The sequence below is a fragment of the Taudactylus pleione genome, unplaced genomic scaffold (genome assembly GCF_031769625.1).
Source record: "Taudactylus pleione unplaced genomic scaffold, aTauple2 ptg000029l, whole genome shotgun sequence".
NCBI lineage: Eukaryota > Metazoa > Chordata > Amphibia > Anura > Myobatrachidae > Taudactylus > Taudactylus pleione.
The window spans coordinates 1,907,041-1,931,500 of NW_028284431.1; the positions used below are offsets into that span (position 1 = coordinate 1,907,041).

The following is a 24,460-nucleotide window of genomic DNA, read 5'->3' on the forward strand; positions in this document are numbered from 1 at the left end:
GGTACCCCTGCAAGTGCCTCGTGACACCCCATGTCACCCAGTTTTGGAACCACTGGTTTAGCACGTTGCTCTGGCTAAGAAGCAACTCCTGAGTGAAATAAGAACAATAGACATTCAACATTCCCCTATTTACCAATTATTTAGTGACATCCATCATTACTACTTGCATTGAAACTTGGTTAGTGACTGTAACACAAAATTGTTAATTCAGATACAATAAAATTGCACACATGAAATGTTGGTCTTTGAAGTCCAAATATAAACATTGCAAGGCAACATTGAGTTTAATAAAATAACAGAACAGAAACAAAAATGAAAACCATTTTCACATGTTTCTTTTTCATGATTTGTCTTTTTTCTCTCCTACCCTAACTGATCTATTGTAAGTCCAATTATAACAGTCACACTGCAGAATGGGTAGATTGAACTCTTTTATGTATGTACAGTTGCAGTTTCAATCCTATGCTTTCAAGAAAGGTCTCAAGGGAATTTGCATTTTGAGTTTTAATTGATTGAGCAATTGTTGAAAAAAATTAAATGTACGTTAACTGAAACAAAACTTGTTTTTTGCCAAAGGCAACACTCCTACAGTAAATGACAAGTACAAGTGTAAACACAGCAACACATTTATTTGACCAAATAAAATCTTCAAACATAATATGTTCCATGAAGGTGACAATATTGTTGTGTTAATTGTTTCTTTTTAAGGGGTTAACTACCCCGAAATCTAATTTTCCTCTAGCATTCTCCTATTCTGTTTTTTTTTTTTTTACTTCATTTTGTGTGAAAATACATTGAGTATTAAGGTATTTAGCTTGCAGTAATTGGTATTTTCCTGTTACCTGTCAGAAAGCTTTCTCTGAGCCCAAGGCCCTCACCAATTCAAGCGATAAATATATCAAATAAAGCAACAGACCATATCATGTATGTTTTCAAAACCAAAAGGTCAAAACTTCTATCATATATTAACCTTTATTATATATCATTTCAACACTGAGATGTGACAGTAAAATCTATATTTTCCACTCTACAAATATACTCAGTAATATTAACTAACGCATCTCTATGGACTGAATTTGTTTTTTTTTTTACAGCTCGCTGATAATTAATGATATTTTAATCATTTTAAAGGCATCAACTGATAAGGTATGTGTAAAAGATAAATAATAAGACAACATATTAAATACAAATAAGATCCTCTTCTCAGGCTAATAAAGTGATTCTGTAGGTAGAAAAACATCCCCAGGTTTCTAATAAAGTGCATATGATCAATCATGCTAATTAAACTTGAGAAGTGAGATTGAGACATCCTGCAGGGCAAAGCTGCTTCTGCCGAGCACTGCAAGATGGATCATTTGAAAGTCGGGTAAGCATTTTTTTGTCATTGTTATGATCTATTTGTTTCATTGTTGGAACATGCTGCTTAAAAACTCCTTGCTGCAAAAACTTTTCAGACTTCTACAAATTAGACGATGAACTGGAAGTGAAATATTAAAGGGGAAGTATCACCTTCTAATATATTGACCATTTTGCTAAACCCAAGCTTGGAAACCCCATTGTTTCAGTGATCCAGACTACTTGTCCAGATCATGGAATATGGGAAAATAAAACTGGTGGAGCTCACGTTAAGATGAATCCCTTAAGTTTTTGGCACCCAATCAATCATGTGAATTTGTCTATAAAGACATACTCCATCCAATTCATTATTTTCCAGAGTTCTCACAATTCTCAATTCTCTGGCTTCATATATCAAAAGAGATAGAGACCACAACTGTGTGACTTCCACAGTTCTACAGGTTGGTGGGAGAGTTTTCTGACATGACCTGTTCATTAAAATGATCAAAGGATTGTGATTCCTCCCTGTTAACTCATGATCAATAGCTTAGCATTACACCTTCATTAGACTATATCAAGACTTAATTATCTATGTAGTTAACAACAATTGTGGAAATGAAAAGTACCAGGATAATTACAACCAATAGAGTGACCTATTCATACCTTTATTCTTACATTATAAATCATTTTAGGCTTTTGCTATTTAGCGGCAAAAGTCCAATGTTTGATTTAAGTCTGCAACACAAACATAGCTAAATAGACTTTGTCCTTTATGTAACATATTATTCCATTTTTTCTTTTTCAGGATAAATTAAATCCTTTAAATGAAATCTGAATAAAACTTGCAGGCAGCATTAAACTGTAACATTAGGCATATATATTCATTGTCTGATGGATTCCAGATATACTGCAAACACACAAAATATTATCTTTGAAATGTCATTGGAATTCGGCGAGAGTGTAATCCAGATTCCGCCATGAGAAGTCAGTAAAGAGACACCAACCCATAGATGATAAGAATGATCTTCATATTACAAAGGTGAAGGTTTGTCTGTTGTCCCACACCAGGGTTATTGTCACAAACTTCACAGAGGGAACACCAGAAAACCAGAAAATGTAGAGTACTGCCATCCACCGACCAGATTGCCTTTTTCTAGTTTTAAGTAAACTTTGTCCTCTTTATCCAAATACAGAAGAACTCCATTGGTTGCCGCCTCGCGAGTGACGTCTTTGTCCCCAGCAAAAGCCGAAATGACTGGCTTGCCATTCAGCATCAAATTAACCTAAGGAATTAGAGACACAAAGTAATTACTCTCAAAAACACCAAGAATACATAAAATTCAGAATATATTTATATAAAGCTTTAATCATGTTCTATCTGTTCCTCCTGTCTTTAAAAAATAATATTTTTTTTTGTTTTAATTGAGATAATTTACAACAATGTATGAGAGCCTTTTCTGCAACAGTTAATAAACTATCTCGAATATAAGAACCATAGCTATTTTGGACAAGCGGCATGAACCACTACCATTAGCAGAGACCATAAATTGTGCTGTCCATGCTTAATCCACCCAGATCATACCATTAATCCAAAAGTAACATGTGCTATCTGTATATATTTATTTATCTATCCATTGATTCCTAATTTGTATTATTCAGAGATTCTTGAATTGCCCAGATTTAAATTTTCAAAATTATTCAATGTATTGGTTATAAAACTAGAAAGTTGGAATATCTCAAACAAAAAAATCAAGTATATAGAACATCAAAGACAATATTTCAAATACTATATATAATAAACCAGTAAAATGTGATTGATTTTTAAATGGTTTGAAATTTTTGAGCAATGGTATAAAATCTAGGACATTTTCAAGTTTATTATTATAGGGAAAAAAAAATAAGATACAAAGATCTTGCTGTAACTGCTAGCGCTAGCACTGCTTGTGATGTCATCCCCTGAAATAAACATATAAATGGGGAAGGTGGCCAACATTATATTGTAGTTACATTACTGAAACAGGCTGATCATATTTTAGAGTCATTAAGAAAGTCAAAAATGCAAACAATGTTGTACCAGGTTTGAATATGTTTAAGTGTTTGCACATGTGTGAACTGGCTTGAACACATTCCAGTTACATTTGAATGATATTGTTGATTCTTATTGCAAATCTCAAACCTCAAACACAAATGTCAAGCTTTAAAGACAATAGTGTTTATAGTTTGATTTAAAACAAATGTAAATATATTTTTATTAATTAAAATATTATTTAAACATTAAAGTATTACCTTTTTGAAAAAGTTAAAAACATTAATTACAGCAATGTGAACAGCAAAACTACAATGTGAAGTACACACAATTCAAACTAGTAAAATTTTATAATTTTTTTTAATTAGTTTGAATTTCGGCAATGGCATTCCATCTAAGTCATTTTCAAATATGATTTAGAAAATGTTCAAAAGATCTTGCTAGCAATGTTGCGATGTTGTCCTTTAACAACTACCTCAATGGGGAAGATGGTGGCTTTGATATTGTAGTTACGATAGTGAAATAGGCTGCTTCAGCTAGAATAGTCAGTCGCAAAAAAGAGATCTACGGTAATTCCTACACCTTTTCAAAGAATTAGATAGAAGTTTTGAATAGCTTTGTTATTGTTAATTTGATTAATGTTGGGTAAAATAAAGTTGGTTGTGTACATATAATAATTTATGGGGTAGGACAATGGTTGCAAAATTGGTTGCCGTGGCTCTCTGAGGTGCGACCGGTTGGTGGTTTAGGACCAAATCAAATTATTTATGGTCCATATGATAGGCAAAACCAGATCCAGTGGCTGCCAATCTTAAAATATTTGGACAAACAGAATCCAACCCACCACCAGCACATAACTGACCCTAAGGATGACATATAGTCACAATTTACTTAATTTAATATATTTAGCAGAATTTCCCAATAAGAAACTTTTAGCCTAGGTGTGCCATAAAAAAATGCTGATACAGTACAGTAGTTTAGAGTGCCATGACTCAAAAAATATTAGGAAACACTGAGTTAGGTAATAGATAATTGGTGGATTATTATTACTAGGCAGGATTCAGGAAGTATATATACTGTATAAATTCTGTATACTTCCTGAAGAGCCTCATTGTTCCTGAAGACTTTCAACAGAGTAAGGAAGTTCAGTACATTTTCAGTTTACTTATTTATTGTCTCTTTTCCCTCTTAAGTCGCGTATCCACTAGACGAGAAAAATGAGCGATTGAACGATTATGACATCATCTGCCAGGATGATGAACGATTGCACAATTACAATGTTGTAATTGTACAGATGTTCCACTCTCGTGTAGTGAATATGCACCTAAACATTTCTTACCTCTTCTACTTTCATCTTCTTTCCTTGTTCCTTCTTTGGTGCTTTCCAGCTGTGCCGTCGGACCTCCATTAGTAAGTGTTTCCCCTAAACATATCCTATGTTTTTATATACAGTATATATATCTATATATAGATTTATATACATACTATGGGAGTTGTGCCCTATTTCAGCTAATATTCCAGCTATATAGGTGTGGGATTACATGTACAGTATATATACTGTATATAAATACATGTAAATTAATACAGATTATAAATTAACTATATTTCAGTTTATTGCAGCATATTTTGCTTTGGAAAAAACATAATAGATTGTGTAATTGCTTCCTTTATATAGAGATACAGTATGTGCAAACAAATTCTGGGATATGGTTTTGGAAGTAAACCTAAATATATACCTGCTGCAATAACTCTTGTGAGAGCTCTACTAATTCTATTTGGAGCAAATGGTGCAATAAAACTCTCACAGAAATACAGAAGTAGAAGAAGTAAACACATCCACTTCTCCACCACAGCAGGTGCGGAGCCACAATTATGCAAATCTCTGCACCAGGCCCCCCACCTACCTACGCCGCACCTGGACATCCTGAAGAAAGAAAAAATGGCAAATATGGGAATCGGTATGATTTACCGCCAGGGGGGTTCCTAACCATAAGTCTCTCCTGGGAACCCCCCCCCCCCACGCGCGGCTATCCGCGCTCGGCGCCCGGCGTCCCTTCGATCCTGATGCCGGGCATCGGGCTCCCGGCGTATGTCTAATGACCCTTGCCGGGATATGACAGTCAGGAAACCGGCTGTCAGGATTAGGTCCGCCCGGCTTCCTGACTGCATACCCAAATATGTGCTGTACATATAACATAATATTAATTATCACTACTATTCATAAGGATTAAGAACTATAAAATTATTTGAGTACAGTGTTAGAAGGAGTGTTTACAAAAGGCCAGCAGCACTATTTATGGCCTATATTGCAAAATGAATAAGAAGAGAAAATAATGTTTTTTTAAAAGGCAACTTAATTTTTACAGTAGTAAACCAACTTTACTTTTACAGTCGTGTACTGTGCAAACAAGCTGACTGAACAACAGTATAAATCAAGTGGTTAATAAAAAGTCAGATAAAATAAAAAAGAAATGCCCTTCATTTTAGAGTGAATGTCACAATTTTATGTTGTAAATTGATTTTTTTGCTTGCCCCAACTTTTTATGAAACACTTGATCTATACTGCAATTCAGCCACCTTACTTACATAGCTAAATCCTACCCTGTATGAATCAACTTGACATTTTTCCTGTGTAACAATAGATACTGAGTAATTTAGTCAGGAGACAAGGCCAGTGGATGTGTTCTGGGTGCCCACATCAGGCACTGCTGCCCCTCTCCCAGAATTTTACCTTGTGTCTTGTGGCCCAACACCAATCTCCTATTCCATCACTGACACAGAGTAGTGGCACACAGTGGCTTCACAGGTAAGAAGCTACTGGCTATTCTTCAGCCAAGTGTCAGTGACCAATTACTCCTGTAGTTTCATGGGTAAAATAAAAACTTTGAACAAGTGTCATTACACCCTATAACTTGCCACCCTAGGCAATTCCATAAGTCAACTAGTAGTAGCACCAGCCTTATGAAGGAGGGATTCCTGCATCATGGATTTTTTAACAAAAGAATACTGGACTTTATATACTGTGGGGTCTATTTATCAAGCAGTGAAAGTGTGGAGAAGTTAACCAGTGAAGAAGTTGCCCATAGAAACCAATCAGCTTTCAAGTAGTACAGTCTATAAAATAATAGATAGGCGCTGATTGGTTGTTATGGGCAACTTCTCCACTGGTCCACTTCTCCACACTTTTCACTGCTTGAGAAATAGACCCCTGTATAATTAGTACTAACCTTCTAGCCTTCTAATGTGGATTATTATAATTAATATTGTCAGTCTTTGCTGTCTGGGGAAAGTCATTGTGGTATTTCTCAAAATAACCAATGCAGTTCTGAGTACAGTATAATGAGAAGAACGATAGCTAGTATTAGTTACTATACTTCTGCTGCTGATTAATCTTTATTTTGAAAAATCCTAAATCTAATGATTATATCTATTTCACAACTTAGTGTTATGGAAGGAACATGGGGTTATAAGTCCGGATTGGATAAAGGGACATATGTATATAGAACATTAAAAGGTATCATTGACTAATAGCTAATTAAAGATTCATCTAGTCATTACATTTGCAGCATAAATAGATTAAAGAAATTGCTGAGATTGACTTTCTTCTTATTGCCTCACAATGTACCCTTAATATCAGCTTCAAACCACAGACTGTACCACAGTAACTCCCAATCCACCATATTGTTGTTTACATATAGAATTAATGTAAAACTGTCAAGCAAGCACCTTGTATAAATCCAAAAAGAGAATCATAATATTGATGTACTGTAATGATGTACATTTACTGATATTGTATAGCAAAATTATAATCATGTGACTTGCCTACGTAACTTGAACTATATAATGCATGGAGACCATTTTGAAGGAGACAGTCCTGTGTGAAGTGCCCCATATATATATATATATATATATATATATATATATATATATATATATATATATATATATATATAGACTCCTGAGTTAGAATAAAATGTGGCTGCACGAATAAAAGGAACTCTGGGCCTGATTCAGAGCCGCTCGTAAGCGGCTGCTCGTTCGCTCCGAGCGATGTTCGCACAACTGCGCATGCGTATGGGTTGTAATACGCATGCACGAACCAGTCATTGCGGTCGGAAATTGTGCGCTCGCAAAATAGCGAATGCCTGCTAATAGTGACAGAATGAGGCGTTTGTGGGTGGTAACAGGGGAAGGTGCTTGAAAACGGGGAGTGGAGATCCGAACGCAGGCGTGCCAAACGGTCAAAACGGGCGTTTTAAGGGTGTGCATAATTAACAAAGCAGCGTCATCGACCACGTCACTTGGTTGTCTTTTAGCCTGAACTGCTCGCATGATTGCGGTAGGAAAATCCAACCACAAGCACTGCGAGCAGTTCAGATGCCTTTCGATGTACTCGATTAATCTAATAAATAGCGGAGATGACGTATGATGCGAGCGGCCAGGGGGGCGTTTTTTAAAAAATAGCGAGCGCATGTTTCGTTCAATCGTTCAGACATAGAGGCGTCAACAGACCGCAAAGAGCGAGCGCTCTATTTAAATATCCGGCCCCTTTTTCTGAACGAGTGAGCGCAAATAGCGTCCGGCTCTGAATCAGGCCCTCTATCCTCAAAAAATGTCTGTGCCTTGCACAGGGAATGTATGTGCTAGACATAATTATAGATTATCCCTCTGTACAGCCTACTGTATGAGTAAACAGTGGATTATGTTCCCATCGCAAGCAAGTACTGTAGCTGGGCGTAACCTAGTGCTACTGAAGTAATGTGACATACACCAGCATGAGGACATCATGCCTCCATTGTAGTGAGCCATACCTCTTTTTGGAGGTGTGTGACTCATTCTGTAGTGGCATGCATGTACTAACCTAAAATGTTATAAAGTATGAAAATAAAGTTTAGAAGTGTGCATATGTTGCCTTGCCATTATTTCACAACTCTTTTAAACTTTAAATGACCATTGAACAGGCAGCCAGTGAGAGCTGTGAGGGGAAGTAGCAGAGAGCTGTGTCCTGGCAGGAAGCCAATGAGCGCTGTGAGAGGTGCTTGGCCTAAACAGACTACAGACCATTATATAATAGATATAGTTTACAAATATATAAATAAATCTTATTATACTTTAATAGAATTTGAAATATATTTTTTTTTTAACATTTGCTGTGTAGCTAATTGCCAGCAATTGTTCTTTACTATCACCTATGTTATTTGGGACTCATTGACTATAGTTACACTTAACTACTATCAAATGATCCTTCTGGGATATGCTGGTCAAGGTGGTCCTGTCCCCACTCTGGAATGCTGCAATTTGCAACTTTAGGCAGTAAGTGGCAGGGCAAAGGTGAGTAATGCCCATGTTCCAACAAGAAATTCTTCTTAAATTGTCCCCCAAAATAATTTCTTATTGCAACAATAAGAAATGATAATTATGGGGGCAGAGTTGTTTTTAATAATTAATAGGCACCTTAGAAACTAATGTAGAACTATCCGCAGCTTCAGTTCATCCTATTTTGAATGCTCCAGCCACACTCTTTTTGTAAATTCATTGATGTTCCACTCTCTTTCCAAATAGCAATTGCTGTATGTAATAACTGCAAGAGACACTACCACCCTTTTTTTGACATTTCACTTCATGCAGATAAACATGTGTATATATTTGAATACAAATTATCAGTTTGTACCAAGATGTATAACAAGGATCTAGACACTCAGGATCTGATTCAGAGGTGCAGCCAATTGCAGCCGCTACTGCTTCTTTATGCTATTGCAGCCGCTACTGCTTCTTTATGCTAATGCTGCAGCCAATGGATGCCCATTAGTTGCAGCACTAATCTACGTATCAAGACACACCATCGGTCACACAACTGAACATTGCACCAGCCCAATGGAGGTGAAGATTATCTGTCTGAACATGGCCACCTGTGTCAGTGCAATTAAATCCTTAGCTGTAGTCGCTGACCATGACACATCTGTGACACACTTGCCACTGGCTAGTCACCCTGCTGTTATCTCCCACGAAAGCCCACTTAAAGCCCCAACTCTTGCATCCACATTCATTCTGCAGCTCCCAGCGGTAACCATCGGATCACATGCGCAGACTGAAAACATCGGCCTCTTGCATGGGGCATCGATATTATGTGCACCTCTGATTCAGGCTCTGCTATTCCAATATGTTTTTGTGCTGTTTTTTTTTATTGCTGACGTTATAGGTTCTTGTGTCTAATACCAAAGGGAGAGCTGGCGGCACTTGGAAAAATACAGGAGATTTACAAAGAAATAAAGCTAAGTGAAAAACATTCACTTGACAGCAAAGTGTTCGTTTAAGTTTTATAATTTAGTTAGGTAACAGTGACATCACTAGATTCCAAGGGGCCATGATGGAATATTTACACTGGGCTCCTCCATTTTTTACACTGGAGAGATGGGACAGTAAGCAAACGTGAAAGTGCACTTGCTAGGAAATAGAACGTCTATCACCAAGTTATTCCAGATGAAATGCTTTAGTAGATAAGTCAACATACTGACTGATTAGGAGTACTAAGAAAAAGTGTCTAATTGGACAATTTGGTTCTTAATGAAAAGTGTGCTGTAGGAGACACTATTGATGTCACCGTTTTACTGCAATCATGGTATTTATTGCAATGAAACAGTTTGTGCAAATCACGGTGACATCTTGTTCTTAATAATAGCTTGCATTTCTCTGAAAGATACCAATATAAAAATATAGAATTTGATGGCAGATAAGAATCACTTGGACCCCTTTTTTAACCTTTTGGTAACCTCAAACCCTATGTGATCCTTAGTTCTCTGTAAGGATATCCTTATGCATGGGCATAACTACCATAGGTGCAAGGGGTGCAGCTGCTATGGGGCCCAGAGCTGAAGGAGGCCCATCTTCCTTGTCAAAGTTACATGTGTTATACACATTATTCACCATTGGGTGGTACATAGGGGCCCTTTCAAATTTTTGTTATGGGGCCTTCAAATACCTAGTTATGCCCCTCTCTTTATGCCTGTCCCAAGCATGTTTAAATTGCTCTACTGTCTTAGATTCTACCACCTTTGATTGGGGACTATTCCAGTTATCCACTACCCTTTCTGTGACGTAATTTTTTGTCAAATTTCCTCTGAACCTACCTAGCTCCAGGGTTAGGGCATGTCCTCTTCTTCTAATACTTTTGTTCCTTTGAAGAATGTCTCCCTCCTGCCTGTCTGTACCTTGTTAAAACCATTGATATATTTGAAAGTTTATATCATGTCCCCCTTTCCCTTCTCTGTTACAAGCTAGTTATTTTAGTATTCCTGGTAAGTTTTGTGATGTAGGCCATGCACCATTTTAGTTGCTCTTTTTGTACAGTCTCTAATGTATTTATATCCTTCTAGAAATATGGCCTCCAGAACTGAAAACAGTATTCTACATGAGGCCACACCAATGATTTATACAATGGCATTATGGTCAACATGATTTTTTTCACAGGAAAACTGAATAGTGACTTTTTCCATCAGACATAGGGCCGTATTCAATTAGAAGTGAAAAGCCATTTTCCACAGAAAAGTATCGCGGAACGGGACTTTTCACATGGTCGGAACTTATCTCCGTATTCAATTCCAGACGGTTTTCGCCTACGCAATACAATGTAATAGGCGAAAAAGATTGCCTCTGAATAGCAGGAGAAATGAAGTGCAAAATTTTTATTTTGGGATGCAAAGATTGGGAAACCACTAAGAACCATTGGGTCATCCCCTCAAGGACAACTGTGTCAAAAAATCTCAGGGAAAAATTTAAGAACAAAGCCAAAAAAGTACTTTCATTTTGGGGACGAAAATGCACAAAGTGGGTTGAAAACTTCAAAAACTAGCGAAATAAGGTTCTGGGGGTGCTCTAAGAAGACACCAAGGGTTTTTGGGATTGCAGGTGCTGGTATGCAGTAGGAATTTCACTTTTCCACAAACTTCACTTTAGAGACATTAAAATATGCTAGCACCCATTTTCAAGTACCCCAAATTTGACAGGACTACTTATTTTTACCAAAAAATTCTGCTTAATGCCATTCTTCACCACATGTGCAAAGACGCTAATTAAAGGCTATTGAAACAAATTAAGTACCCCAAAAAGTTTTATTAGGGCTTTTTGGGCACTACTACATTGATCCCCAATATTACTGCATCTTTTTGGGGGGGTTCGGGCTGATTTACACTATTCTGACAGTACTTTCCGCCTGTTCTGATTTCGTGTCTTGCCGTTTTCACATTGTTTGGAAGTGAATATGGCAAATAGCGAAGACGCGCACAATAAGATTCTGCCTCCAAAACACGTTATGTAGACGGAAAGTCCGGCAGGCAAAACATAGTGTGCTGTGGCAGTTACTTTTTCATATTTTAGTGTTCTCTATGTCCTGTCATACACACACAGGCAGACAGGTGGGCATACAAACAATAAGTCCCCCTGTAGTCCCTACCCACTCTCCTCTCTATGTGGTGCCTCCTACAGCTCACTCCACCTACTTCTCCTACTCCTTCTCCTCCATGCAGCCTGACCTGCTGGTGTAGCCCTGACCTGGTTGAGTCAGAGGAGCATGTGTGCTGGGCTCCTCCAATCAGGGCTCAGAACATTGTCATGTGACCTTTGGGTGTCTCTCACCATAGAGGAGCCTGTTAGCACAAGTAATTGTTGTATTAGTTGTTAGAATATTTTCAATAATGCCAAGAAAGTGTTTAAATCATCCAATTTCTTTTATGTGTGTGGTAAAGTAACCTTCAAATCTCAGAGACGAAATTTCAAGCCACTTGTAAAAAAAAGTGTTATGAACTTTACTTTGGGTGTAAAGTTGGTGATCTGGCTAAGAACTGGGCCCCACATATATTCTGTGTATCATGTGTTAGGCTCTCACTGGCCGGAAAAATGGTTCACACTATATGCCGTTTGCAATTCCTATGAGTGATCTAGTGAATTCATACAAAGCTATGGGATACAACATGTCTTTAAAACTTCACTTATTGGACTCCAACCTAGACTTCTTCCCAGAAAATCTAGGGGCTGTCAGTGATGAGCATGGCAAGTGCTTCCATCAGCAGATTTCTATGATGGAAAAGAGGTACCAAGGCAAATGGAGTTTGCAGGCTGACTATAGCTGGACCATGGCATCCCAAAGGCAAAATATGCCCGAAAATCATCATCTACAACTTTTTAACTTCATAAAACTTTAGATGTAGGTCACAGAGCAACCCTGCCCAATGGAAAAAATCAGAATGCATATTCGAATTCAGCACAAAAAATACATTTAGATACAATTTATTTAGTTCTTGTTCTGCTACTGATACCTCTCACTAGGCAACTAAGCATCTGACTTGACTTTCCCACTACTTTGTTACATGTCTTACCTGCATTTAAGTCATCTGTAGTTTCCATTATAGTGCCCCTAATACTGCATGATTTTAAATTTTTTGGCATTAAACTGCAGTTGCCACGTTCTTCACCATTCACCTAGTCTACCTACAAATGTGTCCTCATATATTGTTGCTGCAGTTGAACTGCGTGCGTAATCGCTACTGCAATCGCAGTTGCGATCGGTAGTGAATCAGACCCTCACAGATATACAAGTGTCACATATCAAATTAATCAACACAGTCTCCTGGTGCATCTTAGTCACATACCACTGCGACTAAGAAACATTTCCGGGCAAAAAACACATTGGGCAAAATTTACTAAGCGGCGGGTTCCAAACCCCGGCGGTTTTGGAGGTGGTTTGGGGGCAGTTTCTAAATGACAGCCCTTTTCTATTCTATTCTAAAATTTGTTTAAACTGTGGTTTTGGCCTTAGTAAATCTGCGGATAGCAAAAACGTCGCCAAACCGCCACCAAACCACTGGGTTTTAGAACCCGCCGCTTAGAAAATTTTGCCCACTGAGTGCTAGCAGAGTCACATGGAACCTGGCGACCATGCATTTTGCACCACATGGTGTCTGAAGGCTAGATGTTTGAGGACACATCTGTAGATCCTCAATAATTGTTTTTTTCCTCCTGGTGTGTCTAACCTGTTGCAAACCGTTGTCTCATCTGCAAAAAGGCATACTTTCCCTTCAATACCATTTGTAATGTCACCAACAAAGATATTAAAAAGTACTTTACCGGTAACCTTTCCCACCTGTGACTGCACTCCATTTACTACAACTCTCTGTTTCCTACCCTGCAGCCAAGTTCTCATCCATTCAACCATCTTCAAATCCAATCTAATACTTTCCAGTTTATTTAGCAGTCTGCAACGCGGGATCATATCAAAATCCTTACTAAAGTCTAGATAAGCTACATCTATGCCCCCTTCCTTGATCTATTAATTTAATCACCCAGTCAAAAAAGTCAACATGATGCCCCACTAACCCCCCCCACCCACACACACTAAATCCATGCTGTTTGGGATCCCGTAATTGCTGATTTGAAAAATTCCACAACTCTTTATTTTAATATTGTTCCCATTATAGATGTGCGGGTCCAGATTTCTGAAATCCGAACACACATTAATTTAGGGGTTCAGAGCAGAACAGGGTCAATGTTTCTGATTCACTTTTCAGACCTGGTTTGAACCATGTTCTGGTTTGGATCTGTTGCTGGTTCGGAACTCGGATTTAAGAACTGAACTCAGGTTTTGGATTTGGACATTTTAGCTGTTTTTATTTATTTTTATTGATTTTTAGTAGATTTTTATTGATTTTTATCTGAATCCAAAACCAAAACACTTGACGGTGGTTTAACAAAACCAAAACACGAAGATGAATCCAGATCTAAAACCAAAATAAAAACACAGGGGTCCATGCACATCTCTAGTTTCCATTATTTTCCCTACTACTGATGTAAGGCTCCCTGGTCGGTAGTTACTTGCCTCTTCCTTGCTTCCATTTTTGTGCAGAGGGACTTTTCTAGTCCTCTGGAATAACTTATGTAGCTAGTGACTGGTTGAATAATTATGTTTATGGTGTTCCCAGCAACAATTTAAGCTTCAATGATTTTTCCATTTCAGTTTAGGAAGTTCTGTTAGGACCTTGTCTTCTACATATGTACTTGTATCTACTGTACTGTACCTAATATTTATGAATGTCATTGCAACTTAACTGTGGTTCCTTCCCCTCTCTTTTTGTAGTGAATTCTGGACCTAATATAGCATTGCATGTATGTAAAATGCTGAATGCAGGTTCACGTGTGCAGAACCCGTTCTGCGAATGTGCAGATTGGGTCCTGCGTGATAGCATACAGACCCTTCTAGGACTCTGCCTAATTGACAGGCAGGGGCATTTAAGGGGCAATGCGGGGGTGGGGACAGCCAGCATTCACAGCAACAGGGATGTTTTGGCCCCATAATCCAGGAGTGGCAAGGCCAGGGACTGCATCTACAAATGGCGTCTTACTTAGCTGGCTGGCGGACCGATGCCATCCACCATCACGACCAATGTTCATGATGGTGATCCCAACCTGCAACCATGGTCACAGTGCTGGGATTGCAAACGCAGCAGGGGGTGTCGTAAAAATATGTGCATACCATAATGAAATATCTTGGGAATGGGACAGAATCTAAACACAGAATGATTTTATGTTTCATATACACCTTATACACACATCCTGCAGATAATTTTATACAATATTTTCAATAATTTTGTGCCTTAAACAAAGTATGTATACATTGAACCATCAAAAGCAAAGATGTCACTATCTCAGTCATGCTTAAAAAAAATTCTGTATTTCGGAATATTTGGATATGGGAGACTCAACCTGTATAATGTTTGCCCAATTCCCTACCATAAAATCAAAGCTGCCATCCAAGCTGCCATTATTTACGCAGGACAGATAAAGAAGCTCTGTCAACCAATAATTGTGTTGGCTGATTCCTGGCAGGTGCAACTCTTTTCCTCACCATTGTACCTTTCCAGTGGCCAACATGCACTGCCACTAGCAATGCGAACATGGCTTCTTTCATCAAGTTCATTGATAAAACACAAGTACTGTATTATTTTGTCAAAGATGATTTCTGATTGTGCTTAAAAGAACAATTTTGAACTTTCAACAATCATAGACAAACCTAACAGGAAAAAATTATGCTTTTGTCGGGATGATAAAACTACATTTGGAAATGTAATTCACTTATTTTAATGCTTACAAGTAATTTGATACCTTAATCCCAATATTAGATACAAAAGAGTTGTATGAAACAAAAACAGTGGAGAGCTAATTGGACTTGTATTATTTTTTAATTCAAATTCACAAATAAAATATAGGATTTTTAAATGAAGGGTAACAGCAAAAATGTTTTCTCAAGTAAAGTTTTTTCTGTTGGCTCTACCACATATGTACACCGTATAGAGTATGCATAATAAATTTGTGCACCTTATCTGCACTTTGTATATCAGCACTTCCTCTGTACACCTAATCTGTGCACCCGATATATGCACCTCATTTTCACTCCACATTTTTACACGTAATACTGTATGTGTACATCATATGCACTCCACGGGGTGAATTTATCAAAATTAAATTTTTGGTAGATTTTGTGTTTTGGTCGATTTTGCATTTGATTTGCATTTGATTTTGACCTTTAGAGATTTACTAAATTCAAAATCTAATTTGAAATCCCATTTAAAATGAATCCCCTTCAAAATCAAATATTGTCTGAACATTGGTACTTTTACATAGACCAACCGAGGATCCCCTGATTCACTAATATTTGATTTGAAATTGAACACCAAATGGAACACAAAAACAAGCACACAGGACCTCATTCAGAGTCGGTTGCGAGCGCCGATGTGCTCGTAACCCGTCTCGATGGTTTGGCCTGCGCACGCGCAGCGGCCGACTGCGCGTGCGCAAGCCACGGAGAGACAGTGAAACTCTGTCACTCCGGAGCTCGTTACCAAAGGGGCGGCTGTCGATGTTGATCGACAGCTGCCCCCGTTTGGTAGGTGGGCTGGGGGGGTGGTTTCCAAAACAGAGGCATTCCTTTACGAATGCCTACCATTTTGTGGGCTGCCGCACTGACATCATCAGTGATGACAGTGGGGAGCTTCCTGCTCCATCAGAGCAGAAAGCTCCCTGGGGCTTACGAGTGCCCAGATCCAACCTTAGGGTCTGGTCGTAAGCCCTGATGGTCGCGATGGTGATCACCATCGTGACCATCAACCTGGTCGGTCGTTAAGCTGTGGGTGGTAACCCACAGCTTAACAATCGACAAGGAGGCGGCCATTCAGGATGCAAGCATGAGCAGGTGCTAGTTACACAGAAACATGCACAGATAAGTGAGCTCCGTGCATGTTTCTGTGTGAAAAACCTATTAAAAGTGTAAAATAAAATAAAAAATAACATGGGGTCCGCCCCTATATGCACAACGAGCACTGGGCTTTTCTTAGCCTGTCCTTGATGTGAAAATATGGGGGAAAAAAGACATAGTGTTCCCCCGTAGTTTCATCAACCAGCATCAGGCTCAATGAGCCAGTCCTGGTATGGAAATACAGGGGGGGGGGCAAAATGAGTAGGGTTCACCGGTATTTTCCAAAACCAGCAATGGACTCTTTCTAGTGGGGATATAGGGTCTCATTCAGACCCGGTCGCAAGCGCCGATGCGCTCGCAACCAGGTCGATGGTCCCCACGAAGCATGCGCACGAAAGAGCCGGCTCCGTTGTGGGCATGCACGAGACCCGGCTAGCGACGGGCGCTCCGTCGCTAGGGGTCTCGTAGCAGACGGGGCGAGCTGTCAATGTTGAGTGACAGCTCGCCCCATTTGCTGGGCGGGCCGGGGGAGTGCCCGGCAAAATGGAGGCATTCCAGTCGGAACGCTTGCCGTTTGGGGGTGGCCCCACTGACATCATTGATTATGTCAGTGGGGAACTTCCTGCTCAAACAGAGCAGGAAGTTCCTGGGGCTTACGAGTGCCCAGAACCAACCTTAGGGTCTGGTCGTAAGCCCCGATGGTCGCGATGGTGACGATCATCACAACCATCACCCTGATTGCAAGCTAAGCTGTGGGTGGTAAACTACAGCTTAGCTTGCGACCTGGAGGCAGCACTTCAAAACAAGAAGTGCCCGCCCTCATTCAGAGTGAGCGATCCCTTCTTGCGATCGACTCTGAATGAGGGCCATAATGCCACAGCCAGGGTACCCTTTCACCAGGTCCCCAGCCAAAACATTATAACCTGACCTCTAGTCAGCCTAGGCCAGGGAAGGTAGTGACCCCCCAATCAGGGCACCCTAGGTCTGGGCTTATAGGACAGGTCTATTATTTTGGGGATTTTGTGTTTGGTTTTCTTTTCAGTTTTGAGTTCCATTATATTTTACTTTTTGGCATCCAAAACTGAAAAAGAAATCACTAATCAAAATCGAACCACATCGAATTTGATTTAGAAAAGGCTTACAAAAGTGAGTTTTCTAAATGTGGGATTTTGACAGTGATATCTTGATTTGATTTGATTCGATTTCAGATGAACTAAATTGATCCTAAAATCAAATGCAAAATTGAACTTTGATAAATTTCCCCCCACATCTGTACACCTAATCTATGCAACACATCTGCATTCCACCTATGCACAACTAATATGTGCACCTCATCTGTACAATATCTACATACATTTAATAGGGGCACCGCTGGGGGGGGAGGGGAGAGGTGAGAGAGGTTGGACATGTGACCCGTGTGACAGAGGGGGTAGAGGGCTGCCATCATGGCAGCCGGTGTTGCAGCAGCTGCCATCACTAAGTAAATAGGCATATTTATAATGGATGCAGGGTGAGTGGTACACATGGGTCCCTAGGTCCAGGGGGCCCCCACACTGCATACCCTGCAACCATAGAATACTTACCTTGTACTGGCAAGCAGGTCCCTCCTCCATGGTGCCATCTTCCTAGTGACATCTCTGGGAAGATGATGCTGCGCAGTGAAAGCAAAATGCTGGCACTGTGCCAATGCCTTTGCTCACTTGTGCGCATGCACCATCTTCTGGAATATCGCTGGGAAAATGGCACTGCAGAGGGAGAGGAACCTGCTTGCTGTCACAAGGTAAGATGCAAGGTTTGGGGAGGGGCAATGCTCAGAGGAGGGGGACTTCTGCACACTGGCCCTCTCAGGTGTTAATATGCCCCTGACTGAGTTACAGCAAGGAGAGCAGACAGGGGGTTGTTAGCCTACAATTATCCCCTCTCTATCTACCCTGCCTGTTTGTGCATGGCCTTTCCTTCTGCTCAGTAACAACAACAGCCTCGATGGGACCTTCCTGACAATGCTGTGTGGCTGCTACAGGCGAGGAATAGGGAGGCGTTCCGAATCAATCTTTCAGATTGATACGTGATCACCAAGTTTATATTTAATACAGAAAACAATTGTGAAAATAATATAGATCTAAAATCATGATGTATTGAATTGGGAGATGAACATTCGTAAAAAAAACTCCTGCAAGCCCTTAAATTTGCATTCTTTTAGTAAGCAGATCACATGTCCCATACATGTAATGGGAAATGCAATCTGTTTCAGATTTACTAAAATAAACTGTAAAAAATACCAGGGGGGGGACACGCTTGCCTGCTGTTAGGGAAAGTAGAGCCCCTGTGTATCTGTTAGACTACAGGCTGGAGACAAAGAAAAACAACATTTATAACAGAAATTAAAAAAATTATACTTAACGGATGGTGCCACTGCACTTGCCCACATGTGTAATCACGGCTGGACCTGGACCAACCTGCTTCTCCCCTGGCTGTGCTGGTGCTGACTCCGAGCTCCACTCTCCTCACCTTACCAATGCCATGGCTCTCTTCTCTGACTACCTTACCTGAGTCCCGGGAGAGTGCCTGCCATCTTGGCTCCACGCTGGATGCCACTGTTTGCTGGCCTCCTGGCTCACTTCCATCCCACAGAGCTCCTCCACTGGACCTCTCTCTCTGAGCCCAGATAACAACACTGTTGTGGTGCTACATAGCTCCCCTATGAGCTCCCTCCTGCAGTGCTGCTGGGTGCTAGAATAAGCCCATTGACTGTTGCCAACTCCAATCCCTCCACACACCTCTGTAGTGAATCTCTATGACTCCCTGTCAGCCCTGCTCTCCCCTGACCTTGCACCTGTGGAATCCTCTGGTGCACAATTTATATTTGAGTGTAGTGATAGGAGAGCCCTCTCCTGCTGTATCCATTACTGTAACCTGATCCCCAGGGTCTTATTTTATTAGATTTTCACCCCACCCTCTATTTTCACTGCATGTGCTCCTCTCCACAATAGAAGTTGTTTCTGATACATCTCCCCACCATTCTAGTTACCTGGTGACCTCTTGGCTCCCTTAGCCAGATGAATCCACTTTAATCATGTCCCCCGCTCTTCTTGGCCCTGAGATCATTTGTAGATCAATTGTCACCCCATCCCTCCATTTTCTGCTTCCAATTTCCTGGTCTTTCCCCTAAGTTGCATAGGGTGAAGAAATCCTTAGGAGGTGACCTCCTCCTATATCTCTCCAGACAGAAAACCCCAGCCAAATCTAGTAATGAAAAACCTGACTCTTCCTGGGAACATTCAGACTCTGAGGATGACGACCTTTCACCTATTTCTCGAAGAGATTTTCTCTCCCTCCTAAAGGAGCTAAAGGATGTCAAAGCCTCGGTCCAGGCCCTCCACTCCCTGAAATCTGATATCACGGATATTGGAAGAAGAGCTGACTAGCTTGATCGCCGAGTAGAGGATGTGCTGTCTTCTCAACAATCCATTGAATCTGACTTTCATCAGATGCATCAAGATATTGCTCAACTACAATATGCCCAAAAGGATCAAGATAACAGGGCTCGGAGGAACAACCTAAGGATCCATGGAATCCCTGAGAAGGTTGAACTGACCCATCATGAACTCTACTTACCACTTTACTTTACCAGAGAAACATTAAGTACCAGTGGGGATTCCCCTTCCATATCCTGGTATGGCACAAAGGGAAAATGTTCATGGCCCTACTCTCCAAACTGAGTATCACTACTGGAGATGCTGACCCTGCTGCACTCCCCTCCCCCAAAGATGATATAAAACCCACCAGGTCAACTCCCCAGATCTGACCAGATGATCATTCAAGGATCATCTTGACTTTCTGCAACAGGTTTTTATTTTTGTTTACCAATCAATAGAAGTTGTCCCACTCTGTTGATAGGCCACCTTCAGGCCCTCCATCCTTTATTCCATATTGCAATCTCCATATGTTTGCTTTAACTTACTACTATTATATTGCTTCTATAGACCCAACATTTTTTAGTTTATTTGTTAGTCTTTACTTTAGACTGCTCTATGGCTCACAATAACCCGCTGTTCGATTGCCCAGGCTGTCCTTTTGGCACCCGTCTGATCATTTTGTGCTCCCTGCCATGTTCTTGGCTCAACATGTGGTGGATGACACATGTGAGCATCCTGTTACAATGTTTAGTTTAACTTACTCCTAATGTGTTTGTGACATGTTTTATGCATATTTCACTTGTGTACCTGCTATAATGATAGAATTAGAGATGTGTACTGACCCCCTGTTTTGGTTTTGATTCTAATTCGTCATCATGTTTTGGTCTTGCCAAAACTAACCTCACGGGTTTTGGATCTGTACTTTTTCTCCAAAAATTATAGAAACAGCTAAAATCACATAATTTGGGCCTATATTGCTCCTATAGTATTATTAACCTCAATAACATTAATTTCCAGTAATTTCCAGTTAATTTTGGCCACCTCACAGCTCACAATATTGTTCACCAACATAGGCCAAAGGCTGGCTGGCTACACTAAGCGACAGAGCAGCAGCACAAACATAAGGCAGTTATTTCTGTTTAAAAATGTTTTGCAAATTAGTAATGTATTAACAATAACCAATCAAAACGACTCACAAGTACTTTTCAATAGAAAACTATCCAACACAGAAATTTACTAAGAATCATCTGTGGAATATCATTGCTCAAAAGTAGTAGTAGATACTAAACAACCATAAAAACAGTCTCCTGTACCTATGGGGTACAGTGCGGAATACTTTGGGGCACAAATTAAATATTGAAAGGGTTACAGTTCGGGACATACAGTGCGGTTCGGATACAGTGAGCAGATACAGTGCAGGTAGGATACAGTGCAGCTTACAGTGTGGGTTGGATACAGTGCTGGTTACACTGCGGGTCAGATACAGTGTAGGTTGGATACATTGGAGGTTGGATACAGTGCAGGTTGAAGTGCTGGCTGGATACAGTGCTGATTGGATACAGTGCTGGTTACAGTGCAGGTTGGTTATGGTGTAGGTCAGATACAGTGCAGGTTAAAGTGCGGTTTGCATACAGTGCAGGTTGGATACAGTACGGGTCACATATAGTGCAGGTCAAATACAGTGCAGGTTGGATACAGTGTGGGTTACAGTGCAGGTCGAATACAGTGTGGGTCGGATAGAGTGCGGTTTGAATCCAATGTGAGTCGTATACAGTGCAAGTTACAGTACGGGTTGGATACAGTTCAGGTCGGATAGTGGATACAGTGTGGGTTGGATACACCAATAGTGCACTTAATTTGACTGCAGGCAGGAGGGTCCCCCAATGGTAAATGAGTGGTGTTTGTGAGGATGATGAGAGTCTGAGCGCTGCAGTGTACACAGTGCTCTCTCAGTGCCTGTCATGCCTGGCTTGTGTCAGTGCAGCATTAGCCTCTCGATTGATGAGAATACAGGGATTTATTTACTGAGAGCCGTGGGAGATGCTGTCTCAGCCAATCAGTGGTCAGCCCATTGAAAACCAATGGGTTGACCGCTGATTGGCTGGGAGCTGTGAGAGCCGTTAGAGACAGCTCTCTCAGCCAGTCAGCGGTAAGCCCTTTGATTTCAATGGGACTTTGAAATTGGCACCTGAATCCACAACCCCAAGAATCCAACATCAGATAATGACGTTTTTCCTCATTTTGGCATCTGGAAATGGCGAGGAGATCCGAGTCCCAGCTCGGATCTGACTCGGATGTGATAAGTTCAGGTGGCTTTGGTTCTCTGAGAACTGAACCAACTCATCTCTAGTTAGAATGTACTTACCCAATTACTCTACCATGCCCTCATTCACATCTTATATACCCACCCTCTTTTTCCCTGACCCCCTGCCTCTCTTATATCTCATGTTCCTTCCTGCCCCCCTACCCCCCAGCCCTATCCATTTGGTTGCTCCTATTGCTCATTATTATTTCTTCCACTTCCAGTCTATTTCCTCGGATTCCCCAAGAAGGACCCACCCTACCCCTCCACTACAATGCATCCCTATGATGTTTTGCCATGCCCCCTGCGGCTTTTAGCCCCTTAGCTGACCTATGTGGCTCTTGGGCACATCATATCCATCCCCACTGTCAGTGCTATTAGTCCTGGCCTACTTTTCCAAGGGACCACCTTAGCCCTCTCTCCCTTGTGGTCCTTCACTCAACTCCCTTTCCCATTCCTGCTGACCATGATACAATTTTGCTAACATCTATTTAACTTGCCTCCCTGCTTCTGGTTCACTTATCATGCCTCCCTCCTAAACTCTCCCTATTCTTTTCTACATCCTCCTCTCACTTCACTACTCATGGGTCTCCGGGTACTATCCTTTAATGTAAAAGGGCTTAATAGCCCTCAGAAAACATGGGGTCATGACCCTGTTCACCCGCCATCTCAATTTTAAACTCATAGACTCCCTTGTGGACAAAGAAGGGCACTAGCTTATCCTAATGGGTAAGCTCAATAACAAATTATGCACCCTGGCCAATATTTATGCCCCTAACTAGCGTCAACACTGGTTCTTTGCCAAATTAGATTATCTTTTACCTGAATGCAACAAGGGAAGCCAATTGTCACTAGATACTTCAATACTGTCCATAACAACAATTTAGACCGATCTACCCCTGTGGCCACAGCTCCTTCTCCAACACACTAGGTCTCTCCTCAGTCTCATGAAATCCCAGCTTCTTTATGACTTTTGGGGGCATAATTACTAAAGTGCAGGTTCTTAGAAGTGGAGATGTTGCCCATAGCAACCAATCAGATTCTAGCTATTATCTCTTAGCAAGTTCTAGATACATGTGAAGTAGGACCTGATTGGTTGCTATGGGCAACATCTCCACTTCTAAAAACCTCCACTTTAGTAAATATACCCTTTGGAGAGTGAAGGAGCCATCCACCTGTGAAAATACGTACTACTACCAACCTCATAACTCATACTCTTGTATCGATATGGTCCTGCTCAGCTATGAATTTGCTCTAAGGGCCTGATTCAGCATGGATTGCAACTGCAATCGCAGCTGCATAATCGCACGCAATGAAGTTGCGAAAATATGCTAATGTATGCCACAGCTCAGCCAGAATAGAGACGCCCACTACTGCTTTCTCACCATAATACCTCACTGTCCTGCGTATACATCGGTAACATCGGAGAACATCGGCCCCTCATGTACAATTACAGCAGGTGTGACCTGTCTCAGAAATTGCACGTTCTGTCGCACGCAGTGAGTACTCAAGCTTCATAGGCAATCGCAGTGGCTAATTTATGCACGCCCAGAAAACGGCATTCAAATGTACAGGCACGCCTGCGTTTCTCTGATCACTCCCCTGTCACCACCCCCAAATTTGCTCATGACCTGCTACTCACTCTGCAATGGATTCTTGTCTGTGATCACCGTGCATGCGCAGTGCAGTGAATGCATATGCACAGTACGGAAAATTCGGCCGATCTGTGTATGCGGTTGCAACTGCGATCCATGTTGAATCATTCACCCACTAACATGGCCCGATCACGGCCCTATATCCATTGATCTTTCGGGTTTGCTAACCCATCCCCGCCCCATGACATGGCACCTTAACGACTCTCTGCTCCATGACACAGATGTGGTTTCCCATCTTAAATCTTGGCTGGTGGAGTACTTTGAACTGAACAATTACACAAATATCTCCAGATTCACTCTTCATATGTCCCATAAGACGGTTTTCTGTTATTCTGTTTGATCTCCATGAAATTAAATCTTAACTTGACCTCCTCCTCACTAAACGTGTGGCCAAATTACTTAAATGGCTTTGGCAAACTTTCTAAAGCAAATTAAATTCTAGTGTCACGTCTTCGTTCAGCTATTATCTCGATTGGTGGTACTCAT

General features: G+C 40.8%; 1 protein-coding gene across 1 annotated transcript in view; it reads right to left on the reverse strand.

Moving 5' to 3' along the window:
- Positions 1-357: 357 nt before the first annotated feature.
- CBLN4 (cerebellin 4 precursor) overlaps positions 358-24,460 on the reverse strand; it is a 34,903-nt gene continuing 10,800 nt past the window's right edge. Inside the window, exon 3 of the mRNA XM_088451831.1 lies at positions 358-2,618. Coding sequence (XP_088307957.1) covers positions 2,421-2,618 — 198 coding nt within the window. The 3' untranslated portion in view covers positions 358-2,420. The remainder of the gene's footprint in view (positions 2,619-24,460) is intronic.